A 13,497-nucleotide genomic window follows, 5' to 3' on the forward strand; every position below is an offset into this window, starting at 1 on the left:
TAAACACTTCAACATGGCGACTTTCTTGAGGAGAGCTGTGACAGGTGATTACCAAACTCGCTGTAGATCTACTGATGATTTTGTCCATACATACCAGCCAAAGATCACAAGTGCATGTATTTTCAATGCCATAATCATCCCTCATAACTTTATTTGAACGAAAAGTGGTAGAGAAACGTAAAGAAAGAATTAGAAGTAATATGAGGTGACGAGAGGTCGGTAAATCTAGTTAGTTTGCAATAGTCCCATTCATTAAAAATGAAGTTATGCACTGCTAAACGTTCATGACGTGAGTGAATGATGATAAGGCATGTGAGTGATGTGTATCAGTGTAATTTTGTGTGCTGGATACTGTGGTTTTGGCAGTGTGCGAAGTGGAGCCTTTTTGATGCTGTAACCGTTAGATGTCCATGTATAAGGTTGTTATCGCGGTATCATACTCATAATAATAATTAGCCCGACCAGACACCGCGTGCCCTGGCGTCTCCACAGCTTGCATTAGCGACTGGTGACTAGACTGGGCCGGTCACTGTCGGTGCAAGTCACTATCACAGTGACCTTGTGCTGTGGGCTGCGTATTAAAAAATTAGACTCTACATTTATAGTAATGATAATATAAGGCAACACTTGCCAACAACAGTGTGGCGTCATGGCCACTCTGCACTTGGAATAAAAAGTAACAATTTTTATTGCCTTTTTTAGACAGAAAATCTGTCTGTCCCTAGGATTTTTTAAAGCATCTTTTTTTAACTTTTACGGCTCCGTAACACGTAAGGAGATTCTGTAAAGCCAGACGCAGTCGATCTCCGTGGAACATATCCCTGACAAGATAGTGACCGATCTTTCAGTCTATCCCTTTTTTAGCGGCACATGAATGCACATGCATATTCAATAGAATTCATATGTAGCGAGTCTTTGACTTACAAATCTTCAATCTACAAGTGCCAATCCTGTGCAATAACAGGTAGCAGAACCCCTTCCCGAGCCTAACCACACCGGTGACCCAGTCCCACCTGATTACAATGGTGTGATGTATCTCTTGATATATTATGGCTTTAGTATCGTGGAGACCAGCTAGAGACCGAAATACAGGATTTTGTGCCAGCATTTGCAGCCGGACAGCTGATCTGTTTAATAGATGAGATACTTCCAATTATCAACGGAGAAATTGATCTAGAATATAATCTGTCGCAGTGTCATAATACGTGTAAGAGTTCAAGGAAAAATTTTGTGTCGGCCTTTAAGCCTTGCTGTGCATTAATTCAGCAGCCAAGTCGCTGAACATTGTCGTACAGGCCTACAGCTTACATACTGTATACACAGTGCATGCAAGATCGTGCATTATTGGAATTTATACATGTAACTTGCATTAGTACGTGGAAATCAACAAAATAACAAAAGAAAAGGAAAGAAAAAAAAAACAGGACTTCTCAACTTACCTGGTTGAATTGAGTGATTTAATGTGATGTCGACTTGAGCAAATTTTTTCTGTTTTACCTTTATTAACAAGAACGATATTAAGTGGTCATATTTTACAACTCAGTTTGAGTATTGGCAGTTTGGGCTAATGCCTGAACATGATATCTTTTACTGTTTTTCTTTTCTTTTCAGTCTCTGTGTGGACCCCATCGACAGTGTTCGTCAGGACCATGAAGTCTGTAAACACGCGGAAAAAGAAACCCATGCACATCATGCGTGCCAAACTAATGGCCCTCACGGAGCACAGAGCAAAGAAAGGTCCGCAGTCTCTAGCTGAGCAGTGTGGCATGAACTCCAGAATAAAACCAGCAGCTGTTGAACAGGTTACTTTCCACTATCCAGCTACAAAAGTGATGGTGATGATGGTGATGATGGTGATGACAGTGATAATAATGGCGATGTTTTCTCTTCCTAAAGTACCTAGTCTACTTTATCCTGTTGATCATTGTTATTCTTCAATCATGCACAAATTTGTGACATTTTCAAAAATGATACAGGACCTTTAAAGAGGGACATGTTGGGCATAACAGCTCTTCCAAAGATATCTGCATCAGGTATGGTTTGATCCCTTGGTTATGAGTCCAGAGCCTGTCCAGTGTACCATAGCACCACTCTTTAGTTTTCTTTGAATATGATCTCCCTCTGCACCTGTTAAAGGGATGGTAAAGTATTGGATGATGTGAGGATTCAGCTTTTAACTTTTTGCAAGATACCTAGAAACCACTGTATGAAATGTTAAAAAGCACAATGTTACAATGTTAAGAGGAATTCAAAGTTTCTTTGATGAAAATCATTTTTGATATGGCTGAGATATCCAAAAACAAAGTACTAGTAAAACAAAGCAACCGTAATAAATTGTGGGTCCCATCTTTTATTAGGATTGCTTTGTTTTGGATATCTCAGCCATTTCAAAACCAATTTTCATCAAATAAACTTTGAATTTCTCTTAGAACTATATCTTCTTCCATATTTCATAGAAAGGTTTCTCATTATCTTGAAAAATTATCATCAAAAAACATTGAAATCCTGAGGCCCCATCTCAACCAAAACTATACCATCCCTTTAACGGAAAAAGAAAAGGCACTCAAGTGGTTTACAAAGTCTGAATATCCGTTTCCATTGATCTGTTTTCCTGTGTAGCCCCATCTGATGGAGGAGTTCTACGCTCGGCTGGTACGTCGCGTCTTTGACTCCAGTAAACTCATCGCTGTTTTCCAGAATGATGGGATAACCACAGAACAGCAGAATGATATCAAACGCAGACTGAGGAAGCATAACATTTCGTACAAGGTGCGACAAATCTTTATATTCCAAAGTATTCTGTTATTGCTGGCATGTCTGAAATGAAATGCCAGTTGTTTCCTGATGAACCAAAATCTTAAACTTTTAATTAAAGTGTAGAAATTGTTACAAACTTGTGGATGGAGGGTTTTATTTAGTTGTTTAACATTTGGTTATTGTGTGATTATCTGATAAGTACGTTGCATTGTTACCCCGAAACATTGTGTGATGTTGAGAAATCATGCCATCATATACCTTTTCATGTGAATGTGATTGTTATGATAACATTCAGAGATATAATATAATAATAATAATGATAATTATGATGATACTAATGATGATAGTGATACTGTAATTGATAAAAAAAATAATGATAATACATTAAGATACTGTAATACTGATATTGATTTAATGATGATGATCATCATCATCATCGTCATCATCATCTTCATTATCATCATGAGAATGAGATAGTATCCCGAGTATAATAATGAAAATGAATAGTGTTACCATAATTGTACCATTGTAAAATTAGTTGTTTCATTACACATAATGGAAAAAAGTTACCGCTATGATTAAGACCCTCTTTCTTTGATCTCTTTTCTTTTTCGTTTGAGAATGATATTCTTCCATTTTGCATTCGATATGTCACAGGTGTACAACAATAAAATAGCCTGCCAGGCTGTCTCTGGGACAAGACTGGAAAACATGCACCCCCTCTTTGTTGGTTCGTGCATCATTGCTGTATCAGAGGAGCCAACTGTCAAGGAACTCCTCAAGGCCACGAAGAGATTCCCTCAGATTCATTTGCTGGGTAAGGGACTGCCTCCTACCAGAGTTTGTTTTTTTCCCCACAATTGTTTTGACTTACTTCAGTTTTCTGCTGTGCATTGCATAATTCTTCTTCCTTGAAACTGTCAGACTTTGCATCCTTTTGGGCCAAAGAAAACTTTAAATGTTAGGATTGTTGATTGTCTTCCTTCAGTATTCATCACCTTGATGCAAAGTTTATTCCCACCTCCATCCCCCTCTACCCCCCCCCCCCCCCCCCCACTCCACACCCTACACCGGAAAAAAAAAGGGGGGGGGGGGGGGTAAATAGATGAATAAACAGCATAATTGCAAAGAAATGAATGCTTCAAATTAAACTCAGCAGCTCATATACCCTTTTTCTCATATCCCTCCCCTTTAAAACAAACAAACAAACAATCCAACAATGACAATCTCCCTCTACCTATCTATCTAGCTAGCTGTTTGTACTTATAAACATACAAGATATCTGTCCGTTCATCTATTCATCCCACAATATCTCTATTGGGACAAGATACAATGCAACGAGTAATGCAAAGATTTGTATTTTACCTTTGCCACATCTTCAGGGGGTCTAGTGGAGGACCAACTGCTCTCACCCCGGGGGATGGAGGAGTACGCCAAGCTCCCCTCCCTGGATGTTCTCCGGGGGCAGCTGGCAGGGCTGCTCACTTCCTCCGTCAGCCGCACCTACTCCATCCTGCAGACCAACCAGCAGCAGCTGGCGGCCAGCCTGGACCAGTTGGCCCAGCGGGAAGGGGAGCCAGAGGAGGGAAGTGCCACAGAAGGGAGGTGATGATAGCAGAGAGGGGATGGGGTGGACTTACGTAGTAACAGACAGACATGAGGAGTATTCGTGCATTGTATACAACGGGTCGCCTGCCTGGCATTTGTTTGAATGTGTTATGTCTCCATTTGATGTACCTGTGTGTAACACAGAGGAGCAGTCACAATAGATGGCATGCATTTGAAAGGTAGAGATTAATATCACTCAACACTAGTTCCTGATTCCTTTGTTTATCTCGCTCAAAGGTTGTAAGATGCTCTTAGATGCTCTTGCATCTTGAGATAAAAGTATATCTACATACCCCTCTTTCATTTAAAAAGAAAAAAATAAAAAACAGTGTGTTGGGGTATTGTGTAACTACATACAGTTTGGTAACAACAGTACATTCTGGTAATGACAGTCTGGTTCAAGCACCTATGTATGAAGAAAACATCTTTGTAATTTCTTATGAAGAACTTGAAGCTCTTCAGATTAAAAGTGTACTCCATATACTGGTATTTGCTTTTCCTGGAGCACAATTCATGGGCACACAAAGACAAGAATTCACCAGTGAGAAAAAGAATATTTAGCTACTACCTAAAGGAGGTGATACACCATGTGTTGTTTAATCAAAATCATATGATTTAGAGACTTACCGTAAGAGGAAACTTGTGCACAAGTCACAAGTGAGTGCAATAGCATCCATGTGAGGGGGAGTATTTTGGTATGTTTCAGCTAGGTAAAGGTTTCTTATCGAAATGGACCATTAGCTGGTGATTATTTGTCATCAAGATTGCCAAAAATTTGCTAATGCAGACTTGCACTGGTAATTCTAAGGTCGTGCACACATACAGTATTTTCCAGTGTCCTAGTATTTTAACCTTACCCCAACTAGAGACGGCCAAATTACTAATTATCAAGGTGTAAAAATATTGCTAATTATACAACAATGGAGGACAACCACTGTACAGATAGTGGCGTGGGTGGCATTACAGTGGCAAAATGTCTAGAGTAAAATACCCCGTTTGCGGTGGTTTGAGGGGTTTCCCACACTGTAGACAAATCAGGCAAATTATTTTCAACCATTTCATATAACATAAATAAGATTATTGATACTCAATGTTGTTATCACAAAAATATGACCAATGACAAACGCAGTGGTCAAGATAGACCAGGGCCAAACCCTGGCACAGCATAGGAGTAGGTCGGCTCGCGGCACGATGTACAATTCCTGTGCAGTATGAGCATGCTCCGCGATCTTCTGCTGAACGCCTTCACATGGCTCATGAACGCTGCGCAAGTGCCAATTCCCATTGGGAGAGCACAGGAAAATAGCAGGCGCACATGCACTGACTGCAAACAGGGATCGCAATTCTGGCGGTGTTGTTGATGTCTTTCTTGTGTTTTTCAGATTTTTTCTATGGTAACATCCACTTCCAGAAAAAAATGGCAGCCCACATCGGCTTGCGAAAATTCAATTTCTACATGAGGACATGTTTTTAAACTCTATGAACATCGGGAAAACAAAAAAACAAATCTAGTTTCTTAGACCCTTTGTTCCTGTTTCTTAACTGTAATGTTAAGAAGTACTAAAGATGAAATATTGGATGCAAGATGTTGCCATTTTGGTGAGAAAATTTTACTTTTGTCGCAGATTGCACCCATATTATCGGTTGATTTCTGTAGATTGGCAGAGTGCTAGTAGTTATGAGTGGTATGCAAGTATAGAGTGTGTCGCTGTGTTTAGGTGTATACTGTATTACCGAATATATTGTACCTGCCGTGAACGGGCGCACAGCCACAAACTGCGACAGTTACTCTAGTCCAGGTGCTTTTGGGGATGCTAGTATGCAAGAAAGCCATTTGTGTTTCCCGCCGTATACTGGTTATGGTGGCCAGAGAAATGAAAGTGTCAATTAAAAAGATGCAGGTTAGTGATTTGAGCACCATCACCAAATATGTCAGTGGAGACCATCTTTACGCATACACCCACTTGTGGAGGCTGTAGCATTAGGTCTGTGTATGGTTATACCGTGAGAGTAGGCAGTGGCGTATCTAGGGAAAACGGCGCCCGGGGCAAGCGCGAAAATTGCGCCCCTAATTTCTGAAAAAGTGTTCAACCCCAACCCGATCCCGGTATATTAGGGACTTTTAAAAAAGGTCCGCATGATATGCTTTTTCAAGCACCTAAGAGGGGTCTTTTAAGGGTGATTTAAATGAAATAAATTTTGATACATTTTGGCGAGCGAGCGCAGTGAGCGAGCCGAAAATTTTTGTATTTCAGCTTACAAAACATGGAATTCATGTCATTTTTATGCCTCCGCGACGAAGTGGTGCCGGAGGCATTATGTTTTCGGGTTGTCCGTCCGTCCGTCCGTACGTCCGTACGTACGTCTGTACGTCCGTACGTCCGTACGTCCGTCCGCTTTCGTTTACGCGATAACTTGAGTAATATTGACTTGAATTCTACCAAACTTGGTCCATGTATAAAGTATGATGGGGCAATTAGTTGATTAGATTTTGGGTGAAATCTGCCAAAGGTCAAAGGTCAAAGGTCAAGGTCAAATCATGAAATTGTATCCGTTTACGCGATAACTCAAGACTGGATAGAGCAAATTTCACCAAACTTTGTCGGAGGATGATGTATGATGGGACAATTACTTGATTAGTTTTTTAGTGAAATCGGACTTAGGTCAAAGGTCAAAGATCAAGGTCAAATCCTGAAATTTATGTGTTTACATGATAACTCAAAACTGGATGAAGCAGCTTTCACCAAACTTGGTCCAAGGATGATGAATGATGGGACAATTAGTTGAGTAGATTTTAGTGACATTGGCAAGAGGTCAAAGGTCAAAAGGTCAAGGTCAAATGCTAAAAATGTTGCTATTTCCCTAATATCTATGCATTGCCCTAAGGTATTTTCTTGAAACTTGGTGTAGACATGTACTACTGCGTAAAGATTCTCCAGATAGAGTTTCATGTCATAAGGTCAAAGGTCAAAAGGTCAAAGGTTAGGTGAAAATGTTGTAATATCACTTTTCTCACAAATCGTTCAATGCATCTTCATGGAACTTGGTACATACGCATGTACCGACTGGCAGAGATTATCTAGGGAATTTAGGGGTCATAGGTCAATAGTCATGGGGTCAAAGGTCAAGATCAACTCCTCAATATTTTACTATTTCCCTCATACACTAGTATATGAAATGCTTGCATTATTAGTTTTCAAAATGTAATTATGCATTACCTAATGGAGATTCTCCAGGAAATTTCCAGCCAGAATGTCAAAGGTCAAAGGTTAAGGGTCAAAGGCCAGGTTTCAATGCCCCCCCCCCCCCCCCAAAAAAAAAAAGAATCTATTTTGTACTGTTATTACACTCTTTCTTCATACCTTGGAAATTACTCAATGCATAAACTTATAAAAGGGTCCATCAGAATTCAAGTAAAAATTCTCAATTCCCCAAATATGTGTACCTGCACTCTTTGACAATTATAGCAAACCCATTTCAAGGAAAGTGAACATTCAAGTCATTTCTGACAAACCTGTCATATCAATATTTTGCCAGTTATGTGAAACTGTCATGGATCACACATTGTGAAGACATGGTACTATATGCCTATTGGGAGAATCATGCATTATGGCGGAGGCATCAGTCGCCATAGCGACATTTCTAGTTTCTTATTAAATCTTAAAATTCTAATCTAGATATAGTGACGGCCTTATAGATAACGATTTATACCAACAAACTAAGGACTTGAAGAAATACTCTAAATTAGTATGCGCGAGTCAGCCGAAATTTGTATACTTCTGCGTCATCATTACGTTTTGTTCTTATCTTCTTCTTTTTTTGATAAATTTAGGCGAGCGAGCACAGCGAGCGAGCCGAAATTTTTTGTATTTCAGCTTACAAAACATGGACTTCATGTCATTTTTTTCTTATTAAATCTTACAATTCTAATCTAGATATAGTGACGGCCTTATAGATAACGATTTATACCAACAAACTAAGGACTTGAAAAAATACTCTAAATTAGTATATATGCGCGAGTCAGCCAAAATTTGTATATTTCCGCGTCATCATTACGTTTTGTTCTTATCTTTTTTTTTTGGATAAATTTTGGCGAGCGAGCCGAAAACTTGTGTATTTCAGCTTACAAAACATGGAATTCTTGTTGTTTTTTTGCTTATTAAATCTTACAATTCTAATCAAGATATAGTGACGGCTTTAGAGATAACGATTTATACAACAAACTAAGGACTTGAAAAAATACTCTAAATTAGTATGCGCGAGTAAGTCTAAATTTATTTATTTCCGCGTCATCATCACGTTTTGTTCTTATCTTCTTTTTTTGATAAATTTTGGCGAGCGAGCGCAGCGAGACGAAAATTTTTGTATTTCAGCTTACAAAACATGGAATTCTTGTCTTTTTTGCTTATTAAATCTTACAATTCTAATCAAGATACAGTGACGGCCTTATAGATAACGATTCATACCAACAGACTGAGGACTTGAAAAATACTCTAAATTTGTATGCGCGAGTAATGAGTCGACATTTGTATATTTCTGCGTCATCATCACGTCTTGTTCTTTCTTTTTTTGTTGTTAATTTTTGGCGAGCCGAAAATTTTTGTATTTCAGCTTACAAAACATGGAATTCGGAATTCTTGTGTGAACACAATAACACAATAAACATTGTTATTTGTCCGTGTCATCATCATGTTTTGTTTTTATCTTGTTTGATTTGGTTTTCTGCCCCCTTCTCCCTCCCCCCCCCCCCCCCCCCTCCTCCTCCCCCGTCCGGGCAAGTTTTTTTTTTCCCCTTCTTCTTCTTCTTCTTCTTTCTTTTTTTTTTTCTTTTTTTTTTCGTTTTCTCGTTTTTTTGCGCCCCCAAGAGGTGGCGCCCGGGGCACGTGCCCCCCTTGCCCCCCCCCTAGATACGCCACTGAGAGTAGGTACAATGAGCAATGCAGGAATGAAGTCAAGGGACTTTTTGATCTCATCAAGCAGTCGGGATGATTTTCCTTGCAAGAGTACAGAAGATTGTTAAAGCTGGTGATGGCTTTGGAATATTTCAAGCCTCTACAACAAACAATTTTGAACAAGAACATTCTGAATGAGTGTTCAGAATCATTCCAACCTATATCGTGAAAGAATTGGGTGTTACGGTATTGATAGCCTTCGTCCCACAGCACGCTGGCAAAGTACAAAAATCATGATAATATCCTGTAGATAAAGAGAATATCCAAACCACACATTTTTCAATCACATCTTTCATCATTATGAAATAAAAGCAGCCTGTGTTTTTAGAGATGTAGTGACTCCAGGACCCAAATGGAGTCCTCACAGTCTTTGTAGGGGGTTTGCATAGTGAAATGACCGTGGTAGGAACATGTGTAGTTCTGCACCCATGGAGCACCAGTTTATGAAATGAACTCCTACGATCCTCCGTACTACTGTAGTAGCTTCTTCTTGTGAAGTACAGTCCACCTTCTGGTGTATTACATGCTCTTTGGCCTGTCAGTGCAGTGCATGGTGCATCCCCCAAAATAAAAACAAACAAACAAACAAAAACAAAGACGACTCAATGTGCAATGTGTGTGCGAGTTAAAAAAAAAAGAAAGAAAAAAGTAACTGCTCTCCCATTGCTGGTGGAGTTGGATATACTGCACATCTCTTTGGAACTGGTCCAGAGTTGCACAGCCCACCATCTCCAGGGGCAAAGAGGGCCGGTAGAGGCCTATGGAGTCTGGAAAAAGGGCAAAAAGCATGAAAAGCTTCCCAACTGCTGGATCAAGAGTACAGTTGAACCTCTCGTATCCGGACAAGTCGGGACCGGGGCTCATCCGGATAAGGGATTTGGCCGGATACGGGAGACTCAATGCTTTATACATGTACATATACATACACATGTACTGTTGTAGCCCATTGTAGTACCACATGTAGTAATGTGTATACTGCAACCTTTTCATTGTTACACTCAGTAACAGACCCCAAAATAGAGGTTCGTGTTGGCAAGAATGAAATCATTTTTTTTTAAATAAATTCTTGGGATGATTTACCTAAGTAATTATTAAGAAATGTATCAAGTAGATCTTGAAAATAAACAGTACGAGTCGACGAAACTATGCTTCAAAATTCGATCATCACGGCTCAGCAAAGTCGACTGTAGGTCGCCATTGTTAGATGGTCTCCCTCTCTCTCTTTGTGTGTGTACTGTGTGTGAACAATTTTTGAGTGTTCAATATCATTCGTTGCTCAGCCAATGACTCGAAACAATTCATGTCTATCTAGTCATATCGACGGCTGTGTATGGACCTATATGTGGCAATGCGATATGAGAGGACTCTCGAGAGCGCATAATCTGTCCATGTTCTTGCGATGATTTGGGGATGTTTGGGGATGTTAAAATGTCTGAAGGTAGCAATTTGGAAGAAAATTTGATGTAATGTATGTAAATTATGTTGGAAGTAACGTGTAATTCATGTGTGTTTTGTGTAGGATTTCTCAAGGAGTTGGGAATCCCCCTTTCCTCCCGTAATTATTTTTTTTTAAATCACGGGGAGATTGCGTCCGGATAATAGAGAGATCCGGATAAAGGGAGGCCGGATAGGAGAGGTTCAACTGTACTTGCAGCTCTTTCATATGTCTTCATTGCACAATCCCTTTAATAGTGTACACTACACTAAATATCACAAACTCTCTCACTTCTGAAAGAAACAAGTATTTTCAGTTTAAAGATAAATAAATAATTAAATAAATATCCTGCATTGGTTTGGCAGTGTGTGTGCACTCTGACAATGTACTACTTGGTGTTCAGTAATTTACCCCATTTTGAGTCATGGTCTAGAGTCATGAAGACGTGAAATGCCAACACACTGCTCCTTGTACATGTTGTTTCATATTACCTCATGGGAGAGAGGAAAAAAAAATGACATGGAGTAAATGACAATATGCACAAAATGCATTCTTTGTTTTATTCTGCATCATACCTATCTCTGTGTGTCCATCTAATGTGATTTACAATGTTTTGGTAAACTTTGCAAAATGTAGATCTACTTGGAATTGAATACCTGAATACAAAAACGACCCAAGTCCAAATTTGGCTGTCTTTGGAGACCCTTTATGAAGTCATGCAAAGACATAATCAGTCAAATGATTGTTTTACAATTAGATTTATATAAATAACATTCTACTAACTGAAAAACCAAAAACATTAGGAAATTACAATGTACCTAATGATTTCTATATTTTCTAAATTTTCTGTAATGGACTTGGGTTGTTTTTATATTCAGGTATTCAATTCTCAAAACAATTTACTCCATTAGATACACTGTGAGCTGGGCAGCTTCATACAAGTGAACCATGTGAAGTCAACATACATAGCTTCTTGTCTAGTTTACTGTACTGTACATATTACATACTTAATGTTTTTATACCGGTATACACACACACACACACACATACAGACAGACAGATATACATGTATACCACACACACACACAAACACAATACAGACATACATTTACTTCATGCCTTATTCTATGGTAAATTCCCTGCTTTGATTTGATGGGAAGGATTGTTTGACTTTCATATCTGAACTCATCAGAATATTGAATACATTACCTCGTACTTAAAATGAATAATGCACACACCTTGCCTACATTGAATCTCTTTGGATGGAAGAAATAGCTTCGACTTAGAGAGAAAATTCAACTTATGAGGGAGGACTTGGAAAGACCTTTGACTTGGGCCATTATTCAACTTATGGTAGGTCAACTTAATCAAGCAAGGTTGACTGTGTGTACACACTGATAAAAAAAAGATCAAAGACGCTTGTCAAATAGGATAAGATGTATAACTGAAATTTTATTTTTTCATTCATGATTAGGGCTATATAAGCATTTGTGCTGATCTAACACAACTGCTGTATTTCGACAGGTTGTGTACAGTGGAACCTCATTTATAAAAAGGTCAGATATAACAAAACTCTCTTGTAACAAGGGGATTTTGCAGGACCCAACTCTTTACATTTCTTTGTTTTTTGTACCTGATAAACTGAGAAATCTGAAACACAGTAAGGTACTGTACAAGCTATTATTTTCGCGTACAGATGAGGTCATGGACATTTTTTTCCGAGGTGTTTTTGCAAATTGACGCTGATGCTATTTTAAGTGCACTATTACACAAGTGCATGATGACATTTTCGCCTGTTCTTAAATTCGCAGTCCAACAGTAATTCACGAAATTCATGAAAATTGAACCATAGCAAAAATAACAGCTTATGTAGTAATTGTCATGGCTTTTAGGTCCTTGTTATAACAAGGTTCCACTGTACAAAATGATTCCAAACGCCGCATCAACCACTATGGAATACTTTGCAGGCATTTTACAACAGAATTCATCTAACAGAAAATTTGGTGATTAGTTATACACTACAATTCAGACTGAAAAACAGTATGTAGAAGTATACCAGATTACTGAACTAAAGTAATACTAGCATAGTCAGTGCAACATTTTTTTTTAAGTAACCTCAGATTTTTTTTCTTTGGTGACTTTGTTTTGAACTATGTGCTTCTGACAGGTACTTTGACTACTTTTGTGCTTTCAGAGTCTATGTTTTATGTTGAATGAAGAATGACCCAAAGTCAGCTGACTGCACTCTATAAAGCATGATTTCGTCAGTCAGAAAATGATTGTCATTAAGTTCATATGCATCTTCAGACTAATGAGATAAACTTCTTCGTGCCCTTGCAATAAAGATATACTGTAGAAGTGGATATTTTCGCATGACTAATTTTTCGCGCTCGGCGGGGTGAGAAGAATTTTGTGTGTTTTTAATTCCGTGGAATCAAGACATCAACTATTGGAACATATGGCATGCAAAAATATTTGTGCGCTTTTACTTTCGCGCTAGTTTCTGGTTGCACGAAACGTGTGAAAATTTCAACACATGAAAATTTCCACTTTTACAGTCCATAATTGTATACCTCAATCAAAATGCATTATATCATACGATAGAGCTGAGAGCTGTGAGCAAACATACACATTGTATGGAGATATGATATTTTCAGTGATACATGTAAGAAGTCTTTGTACACTTAAGAACATGAGTAGTTTCTCAAATATAGAGACTAGTAGAGCCATACATACAAGTTTACT

The 13,497-nt window shown here is 38.7% G+C and overlaps 1 protein-coding gene across 1 annotated transcript; it reads left to right on the forward strand.

Annotated features, from left to right (window-relative positions):
• Positions 1–13: 13 nt before the first annotated feature.
• LOC139745182 (large ribosomal subunit protein uL10m-like) lies at positions 14–4,522 on the forward strand. The gene is made up of 5 exons (XM_071655591.1): positions 14–44; positions 1,612–1,802; positions 2,620–2,769; positions 3,415–3,574; positions 4,140–4,522. Exons 1-5 carry the CDS (start codon positions 14–16, stop codon positions 4,364–4,366), a joined length of 759 nt encoding a protein of 252 aa, XP_071511692.1. The 3' UTR covers positions 4,367–4,522.
• Positions 4,523–13,497: the final 8,975 nt, after the last annotated feature.

Source organism: Diadema antillarum, unplaced genomic scaffold, assembly GCF_040938485.1.
Source record: "Diadema antillarum isolate AM-2024a unplaced genomic scaffold, OU_Dant_1.0 seq00001239_RagTag, whole genome shotgun sequence".
In the NCBI taxonomy this organism is placed as follows: Eukaryota; Metazoa; Echinodermata; class Echinoidea; order Diadematoida; family Diadematidae; genus Diadema; species Diadema antillarum.